Source organism: Penaeus monodon, chromosome 6 (assembly GCF_015228065.2).
Source record: "Penaeus monodon isolate SGIC_2016 chromosome 6, NSTDA_Pmon_1, whole genome shotgun sequence".
In the NCBI taxonomy this organism is placed as follows: domain Eukaryota; kingdom Metazoa; phylum Arthropoda; class Malacostraca; order Decapoda; family Penaeidae; genus Penaeus; species Penaeus monodon.
In genome coordinates this window covers 37,300,161-37,310,160 of record NC_051391.1, presented here as the reverse complement: position 1 = coordinate 37,310,160, position 10,000 = coordinate 37,300,161, and the positions used below count along the sequence as shown (strand labels likewise).

At 38.5% G+C, this 10,000-nt stretch overlaps 1 protein-coding gene across 1 annotated transcript; it reads left to right on the top strand.

Moving 5' to 3' along the window:
• Positions 1–2,803: 2,803 nt before the first annotated feature.
• On the top strand, positions 2,804–5,054 carry LOC119573781. The gene is made up of 3 exons (XM_037920884.1): positions 2,804–3,443; positions 3,764–3,866; positions 4,779–5,054. Exons 1-3 carry the CDS (start codon positions 3,253–3,255, stop codon positions 4,893–4,895), a joined length of 411 nt encoding a protein of 136 aa, XP_037776812.1. The 5' UTR covers positions 2,804–3,252; the 3' UTR covers positions 4,896–5,054.
• Positions 5,055–10,000: the final 4,946 nt, after the last annotated feature.

Genomic DNA, 10,000 nt, shown 5'->3' with positions numbered 1-10,000 from the left:
TTGATCTTCCGTTGGTATTGATCTTGCTTTTGTAATCAGTAAGAAAATGGTCTTTGAATGAAATTACTTTGTCATAATTATCGTGTTGATATTAGTGACTCTGATGTTGGTCTTTTACTTTTAAACTATAGCAGTAAAAGTCATCACCATCATGGTAATGATAATAGTTATTGCAGTAGTAGTAACGATGAAGATACACCCCCTCTACCCAACTGTCCCCAGATCAGCGGTGAGGACGACCTACTGGTACTTCGGCCTGAGTGACGGCGCCCTCAACGTGTTCCTTTTGCACACATCCCCCAAGGACCCCCGGGAAAAGCTCTCTCTCGTGCAGGTCGAGCGCCCACATGAGTCCCCCGTCGCCCTCATCGCTACGAAATTAAAGAAAACGGGCGCAATTGAAAAAGAAAACGGCAAAGGTGAAAGCGCAGGAGAAGCTCCTCTATTAGTGACAGCCGGGGAGGATTCAAGACTGTTCATTTTCCGCCTCGTACGAGTAGGGAAAGTGACCAAACTGGAGCCTGTCGGGTATTATCAGTTGCTTGATATTCCGGAACGAATTAAGATTAAGTCTGTAAGTCATTACGGTGTTGTTTTCTAATATGATTGTTATCAGCAGCCTTATCATCATTTATATTACATATTAGCAGAGTAGTAGAACTGTTGCAGTAGCAGTATCATTAATATCACTATCACTACTTATCTGTATCATCACTGACAGTGTTGTAATCGTCATATTTTATCATTTTTGTAATTTTCTTCATAATATTGTATTAACTATTACCGTTATCATCATAATTATCATTAACATCATTTCCATCATCATCACTACTGTCATCACCATTATTTTCTTGCTCTTGTTTTTATTACAATGTATATTATCATTATAACCAGTATTGTGATTAAATTCAACATCGTCATTATTACAGCCATTACTAAGGATGATTATTCTCACCATTTGTGTCCTCAGTATCATCATCATCACTGTATATATTACAGTCATCATTACCCTCATCATCCCCATTACTTCCATGCAGGATGTGATTCACGTAGAGACTAGCACAGGCGTGGTGTTCGAGGTGACCGCTGACCTGACCTCGACCTCGCGCCCTTCGCCAGAGTCCTGGCGTCTGCACCATCACTCGAGTCCCCGGGAGGTCTGGCAGACGGAGACCGCTGTTCAGAGGCAACTGCTGGAGGAGGTGACGGAATCCTATTGCGCTCCTGACGCTGTGGTTCTCGCTGTCCCGTCGTGAGTGTCGGAAATTTAGGGGGTATTTTGTGTTTGTGTGATTCGGTGTTTCAGTATGGAGGTTCGTGAATCGTCCCTCTGTCAGAGTATCGTCAACCTGTTTTGTTTTCGTTTGTTTGTTTGATTTACTCTTTCCATTTGTTTCTTGGATCTTTAGGTTTATATGTTTCGCAGTTTTAGTATAGAGGTTCATGGGCTGCAAATGATTTTGCAAATTATTTTGCTTCCCGCCTGTGTACTGTTACCTTGTTTTGTGTGTCTAAGCAGGTTAGGTAGGTTTGAGATTTATATTTTACACTGCATGCGGGGTTCTTAATATCTTTTGATTATTTTCTCTTCACCATTTTTTGGCTTTGTGATTCTGAAGTGATTATGTATTGTGTCCTTCGTGTATTATTTCGATGTCTATATGATTACTTCTCTGTCTCTTTGTGACTTTGTGAAATGTCAAAACATGGAGTTCCAGAAATATTATAGATAATTATTGTCAATATGTTCTGCAGTATTTTTTTTTTGTTCATTGTGTATTTACGGTTCGTTTTTTTTTTCTTTTCTTCTTTCTTGATATTATTTCTATGTCTTCACCATTCTTGTCTTTTTACCTGCATAATTCGGTAATTGTAAAACCGTCGGTTCGCAAATAATTTCCAGCAAGTCATTACTATTACCTATTTTACGCCTTTTCTTATCTTCCAGGCCGGACGGAGAGACCATCGTAGGCGTGACCTCGAGAGGAGACGTCGTGCATCTCCATCTCTCTCAAACGACATCTTACAGCGTCAGACTCGCCCGAAGGCAGCCTTGTGCAGCTCCCTCGGTGTCCCACTCCCCGACGCTCGTCCTGCCTCCCGGAGACCCGTGTGATGAGCAAGGTAGGGCTGGCGACGTGCAATATCCAAACAGGTGCTTTTTCTATGAGTCCATTTTGGTTCTATCATTGCCTGTGCTTTTGCTGCCAACTGCATCTTTGTTTGTATTTATTTTTATTTATTTATTATTATTTTTTTTTTGTAATTACCGTCAGCTTACTCAGGTGTTTTTTTTAGAGTTATGAATAAAAAATGTCAACTCAAGGTTTCTGATCAATATTATATTCTTACCTCTTCACAATTACATTTAGTAGACATCTCGAGAAATCGTTCAATCACTCATACTCTCGTTTTGATATATGTATCTGGTACATTTGGGAGGAGGATCCTTGTCGTTACGAGTATTCAAGGCTGAAAATTAATTATTTCACAAGATGTGTGGTTCACTTTTGGATGTCATCATTGTCAGTAAAATTCAAGTAAAACTTCATGATATTATTTGCACGTCTCCCTTTCCGGAATTATCTAGTAAGTCTGTTGTTCCAACAATTGTCACTATGAACTCATAAATTTGTTTTTGCTCCCCCCCTCTCTCTCTCTCTCTCTCTCTCTCTCTCTCTCTCTCTCTCTCTCTCTCTCTCTCTCTCTCTCTCTCTCTCTCTCTCTCTCTCTCTCTCTCTCCTCTCTCTCTCTCTCTCTCTCTCTCTTATACTCCTATCAAGAGGATGGGAGAGGGGCGTCCGGGCGTCGGGCGGTGGTGGGCGTGAGCGAGGACGGATCGTGGGCGGCGGCGTGGGTGTCGGGCGGAGACCTCTTCCTGTACAGAGCCCGAGGAGCCTCCTTCCCTCTCCCTCAGGAGCTTCCGGCGCATCTACGCCTAGTGGTTAGTACGTCCGGAGCGACACTGAGGTTTTCTCCCTCTAGATAATGGAAAGTGATGGCAGCTTTGTGCAAGGTCTGCATAATTGCTTACTTGGACTTTGCCCTGATGTGCTTGGCTACGGCTACGATTCGTGCGTATAATAGCCTTTTGATGATTACCGCCATTAGTTTGTTATTGCTGTTATTATAATAATAATAATAATTATTATTATTGTTGTTGTTGTTGTTATTATCTTTATTATCAATGTTATTATCATCATTGTTGTTGTTACTGTTTTTATTATCACCATTATTGTTATTGTCTAATGCATGGCGACACATCAACCCTTTTGCCTCCAGGGCGTGCGTGGCGCGGGCGGGGGCGCGGCCGGCCTCAGCTTGGAGCAGAGAGCGCAGAAGGAGGCGGGGGAGAGGCGAAAGGCCGCCATGGAGGAGAGAGCGGCGCTGATCCTTCAGAAGCTCTCAAAACTCAAGTGGGACTTCAGGAAATTATCTCTTAGGTAAGTCAGAAGTGTCTATTCCTTGCTTGTGTTGAACTGTAAAATATTTTATTTATCTCTATATCCATATCTATCTCTGTCTCTATCTCTCTCTCTGACTACATTTCTCTCTGTCTCTCTCACTTCCCTCTTTTCTCTTCTCTTTTTTCTTTATTGTTTTCTCTTTTCTCTTCCTCATCTTTCTCCCCCCCTTTCCGTCCTCCCTCTTTCCTTCCCCCTTTTCCCTCACCCCCCTACCCTGATATTCGTCCCTCCACCCTCCCCTCTCTCGCCGTTAAGAGACCCAGTACCTCAATGTACCTCCATCCCTTGCCCCACAGAGGTGACGAAATCGAGGGCGGTAGGCTGCTTTTAGAAGACGTGCCCCTCCACCCCGCCATCACCACATCGCTGCATAAACATACCACCGATAACATGAACAAGGTGCGTCGGGGGAGTAGGAGGGGTGAGGGGAGGGGGGTCGCATATCTAAGGAGTAATTTTTTTGTTACTTCATTTCGTTGCTGTATCGTGAAACTGATAGCAGGCAGATTACCTCCTTGTCATCATTAACGTGTTTGGTGCTGACCTTTCCCAACGCTGATGGATCTGATGTTTTCTTCTTCCCACTTGTGATGTATATAGTTTTTTTTTTATCACGGTTATTGACAGTTTTTTTTCCCGTTATTCAATGTTCTTATATTCATTGTCTTGCACTAACTATTGAACGCATACAGGCCTCAGGGTAAGGACATGCATGCGCACATAAGGATAATGATAATGATAATAATAATAATAATAATAATAATAATAATAATAATAATAATAATAATAATAATAATAATAATAATAATAATGATAATAATGATAATAATAATAATAATAATAATAATGATAAAAATGATAATGAGGGTGATGGTAATAATAATCAAAATAATAATGATAATGATGATGATTATGATGATAATGATCAGGTATGAAGCCACCTTCTGGAAGCACCATGATTCACTCTTCGTCCAAGCGCTTCCTGAACACTGTTCTGAAATCTCGTTCCGATTCCTAATATATATTCCTGATTCCCGTGTTCTCGAGCTGCTGCTGATTCATGTTCCCTACACAGTACTTATTCCTAATTCTGATTTTCTATTCCTGTTTTTAGTTGCCATTCCAACCTCCTATCCTTATTCCTAATCTCTAGCTCCCGTGGGTAATGCCTATCCTTCATTCCCACCGTGACTCCTATGCCCAATTCACAGTTGTTATTCACGTTCCTACTCCTGCCTCATCGCCATCCCCATTTCCAACCCCTATTCCCATTCTCAGCTCGCATTCTGTTCCTATATATGGTAATTCCAGGTGGTGGCCGGAAGCAGCAGCGAGTTGGAGCGCCTCGAGGTTCTGCTGGGGAAGCTGAGGACTTTGTATTCGTGGAGCCCTTTGGTGTCCTCGCTCTCCGTCAAGGCGCTGGGGTGAGTCCTTGCAGGGAGGGAGGGGAGGTGGAGTTGTGTTGTTACTGCTGTTGTAGTTCTTGGGGATCCTGAAGTTCTTTCCTGTTGTAGTTAATTCTTAGGATCCTGAAGTTGTAACGCATGAAAAAAAAAATTATTCCAACATCTGTATTATCACATTGCGGTTAATACATATAATTGGTAGAATACCATCAGCCGTGATATATATAGTATTTCATCATATATAATTACTTGCTGTAGGTATTGCTATTGCATTAGAAGGAGAAAAGGTTATAGTTATAAGCAAAAGGCGAAAAGAAAAGGATAATGATGATGACGAATGATATTGAAATCATATATTAGAAGAAAAATAATTAAGATGATGATGATGAAAAGCCAGAAGAGTGAAGCATTTTACTTGTAGCTAAAATCGAATTTAGGACAGAGAACATTGTAAGACAAATTACGCTGTATACAGGCTGCTATATGATTATGGTAATGACGAAATAACAATAATGATATCAGTAATGATAATAATAATAACGGGAGTAGTAGTATTAATTATAATAACATTGCCATAATTATAATAACAGTAATAATTAAAAAAATAATAACAATAATAATAATTGTAAAAGATGAAAATAATGATAACTGTAAGGCTTTCTGTCGAGGGGAAGCCCGAATTCATCCTCCAAAGCGGCGGATGGCGGCTTAGAGCTGAAAGAACGAGAGAGGGGGCCGTTCTCTTCCCGTGTGAGGAGACTTATTGTCCCATGCCCCAGGTACATATACCTTAGAAACAGGGTCTGGTTATGGTGTTCTTGACTCTTGAATGAATGGGTAAAAGACAAAAACAAAGCACCACTGGTAAGTAAAAATATAGATGATAAAACATATGAAACCTCGTCCTGAAGGAACGGCTTTAACATTAAAAAAGGGACTTGGGCTTTAAGAATGGGGCATCTCTGCCTGGTGCTGGCTAATGTAAAAAAAAAAAAAAAAAACTTAGGTTGTAAACTTTATGGAAACTAAGTATCCACGTCCAGCATTTCCAGCTCATATACAACCTTTTCTTGCTGATCCAGAGACGCCACATTAAAAGGGAAATTCCGGGTACACACAAACATCAAATCCAGAGACAACTCCGTATGGGTTAATTTTCCACAAGTATATATACAGGTGGTCCACGTCACTGTGGCAACAGATATTTGAACAAAACAAATATACAATTATTCAAGAATATTTTATGAAACAATGGTATTAATTATCAAGAAATAAAAATAAAAAAATTAAGTAAACAGGTAGAACTTGCTGAAAGATACATCGAAAACATATCAAGGGTATATAAAAAACACCGCGAATAAAACTCAGTAAAACGGTAGATTGAATTAGTAAAACAACACCAGAATAAAATGTACGATATCCCAAGTGTCCTCTGGGAGCCTCCATTAATTAATATAATCTATGATTAAGAAGGTGACATGGCAGGTCGTAAATATTTATATTTACGACCTGTCATGTCACCTAAAACGGATATCTATGATTAATGAAAAATGTATAATTAATGAGATTTAAGAACATAAAAACCTTAAATAATGTAAAATGAATATTGTAAAATAAGGGGAATGATTCGGTATGGAAAAAAATCTGTTCAAGCCATTAAGTAAAGAAAAAAAAAGAAAAAAAAAGTCCCCATCTACCATTAATTAAAAGACTACACTGAATAAAGAGCAACAAAAACTGGCAAAATAAGTACGTTCACCTGGCTTATTCGCCATTTGGCTTGGCAGCAACAGTGTAGTCGTGTTGGTCGCGTGGCCGGGAATGATCCTAGGTAAGCTAGCGTGTCTTAGCGCCGCCCGTTGGATTACCGAGGTTCGGATCGGGATTCGGGACCAGGCATCAAGGGCGTCGAAGGGACAGGTAGGGTATTAGGGTGGAGGATAAGGGGGTAGGTATGAGGACGTAGGTTTAAGAAAAAGACCGAAAAGGAGAGAAATGAAAGCGAGCCAAGAGATGGAAATGAAAGAAATGAGCACGAGATTACCGGTGGAATAGAAAAGGTAGAAAACGAGGAGATTAGTCGGCAAGAAGATAAGGATACAAAAGAAAGTAGATCACAAAGTAAAAGGGAAAAGAGGGAAAATGAACGAAAGGAGTTAAAGAAAGAAAACAAGAGATAAGAATAAGCCAACATAACGAAGAAACGGGAAGGAGAAAACGAGGAGGAGATTAGCATGGTAGAAATTAAGGAATGGACGTAAGATTAGAAAGGGTAAGGGGAGAAGGAAAGGAATGGGAACGAAAGAAGTGAACGAGGAAGAAGTGAGAGAAAGAGCTAACGAGAGAAAAGAGAAGAGACGAAAGGTAGCGAGCAGAGTAAGTAGGGTAGAGGTTTCAGGAGGCAAGAATTTATGGTTCAGGGGCCGGTTTAAATATACGAGATCGCATGAGATTTGTTTACATCGAGCTACTCTCTTGTTTCTCGCAACGAGCGTATTTTCAAAACACTTTCAAGGTCTTAAACACGTTTCCACACGAGAGGCATTAGCGAGTGCCCGAAACCACTCGTAACGCTCATCGTGACGACCCTCCTCCGCTCATATCAACCTCGTAAATACCTTCAAGAGTGCAACTGTGACTTTTCTTTGGGGAAATCAGTTAATGTAGGAGCAGCACATTCAGGAGGCATAGTAACAGAGAAAACAGTATGGCTAATGCGTTTTACGCTCTGTCATTGGTTGATTCATTTATTTTATTTATTTTCTATTATTATTATTATTATTATTTTAGCTAACGCTGATTTATCGCTCGAGCCGTTCTTGTAGGAAGTAAAGCCCTACGATACCTAGCAATAGTAAAGACAGTCGTAACGGTTACAAGACCCCTACGCTATCGTTGTTTGGCGTTCGAAAATGGGTCGTAACATCATTAGTTGAGAAATCGTTGATACTTCTCGTAAATGTTACGAGAGAAAGCTTTTACAAGAGAGTTTAGTCAACCCCGGATTCATTTCTTAAAAGAACGGCTCGAACGACCAATCAGCGTTAGCTCAGAAAAAATCGACCAATCACAGAGCGTTATCTGCTAAACTGAGGCAGCACTAATGAGGCTTACCAATAACAGTTTCATTATGAAAATTTAGCATAAAATGTAATTAAACAGTATTTTCAAAATTATATTCATTTTAATAAAGCAAATAAAGGAAAGTCATGAGACTTTAATGCCAGTTTTTTTTTCTAGTTAGTCGAGTGCAATGCATGACTTTCACCAATAAATGCCTTTATTAATCTTCACCATCTTTATCAATAAACTCATAAATTCTGATATCTATATATATAGATATCAGAATCTATCTACCTATTTATATGTATGTAGTAAAATCATAACACAAATATATATATATATATATATATATATATATATATATATATATATATATATATATATATATATATAAATACGCCCATGCATACATACTTATTCTTAACTAACGACGTCACGACCACTGATCTAAAAAAAAACTGGATCGAGCTTCCTATTGTTTTCGCGGTAAGGTTTATGAAGCCAATTGGCTCTTAGTGGGCGCCATGACACTGAGACCCAATGCGCGGGAAAGTTAAAGGTAAACATACCAAACTCATTAACACTATATGGTGGTAATGATTCAAATACCAATAATGTTTGGCACACGATTTTCTTATGAACTTTGTGCGAAGATGTACTCGTACCAAAAGTTATTTGAAAATTTAAATCCCCAGAGTATCAAGCGTTGAATAAGATTGTTCTGCTTTTTGACATCAAATGAAGTTCAAAATCGCCTTAGGCCGCCTTCAACCTTGATAAATTATTTTCAAGTTAAACGAACAAAGTCAAATTTCTCTGTTACGCTGATTGTAGCTGCAAACGGATTGCTGACGGATTAGTCTAGAAATATCTCTAGTTTATCATTTTGTTAGAAAATAGCTGAAAACTGCTTTCTGGATAGAAACTCACCTTAATTCATGCAAAGCAGAGACTTCATTGGGAAATCTACAGCAATTTTCCACTGCGCCCCAAGTCATCCACTGATTGTTTGGGTCTCACTGTCATGGCGCCGGAGTTTTCAATAGTGCTTCACAACAAAGCACTGGTTGCCAGTCTTTTTTTTAGATCAGTGGTCACGACCCATTTCCAAACGCCAAACAACGAGAGCGTAGGGTTCTCGTAACCGTTACGACCCTATTTATTATCGCTTTATTTCCTAAAAGAACGGTTCGAACGACCAATCAGCCGTTAGCACGAAAAAAATCGACCAATCACAGAGCGTTAACCGCTGAACTGAGGCAGCACTAATGAGGTTTACCAATAACAATTTCTTTATGAAAAAAAAAAATCAGGATTAAACAGGATTTCTAAAATGGTGTTCAATTCAGTAAGGCAAATAAAGGAAAGTCATGAGACTTTAATGCCAGTAAATGTCTTTTTTTCTAGTTAGAGTCAGGGGCAAAGGGGTCACTTTCATCAGTTAAATACCTTTATAAATCTTCAGAAATTCTGATATCTATATATATCTATAGCTATATCGATCTATATATATGTAATAAAATCATAACACATATAATTATGTATAAATACACACATAATATATAAATACATACATACATATATATACACACATACATATATACATACGAACACACACACACACACACACACACACACACACACACACACACACAATATATATATATATATATATATATATATATATATATATATATATATATATATATATATATATATTACAGACATACGTTTGTGTCTCTTTCTCTTTTACTCATTACTATTATTACATTTATGTTTTTTTTTCCAAAAACGTAAAGCATTTCATTATAATTTCATAAAGACAGTATGATACACTACAACAAATTTGTTAAAATTATCTTTAATCATTATACATTAGTATGTCAATACTTTGCTTGTATTTAATATAAGGGTATTAGGGTATGCTTATATATTGACAACCTCTGTTACTGAATATTTATTATAATTTGCTGTTCTATAGAAAAATAGTCATGCTTATGGAAGTATACATTTTCATTCAAAATTCGTTCCTGATGATGTGTCAAAACTCCTTTAATTCATGAT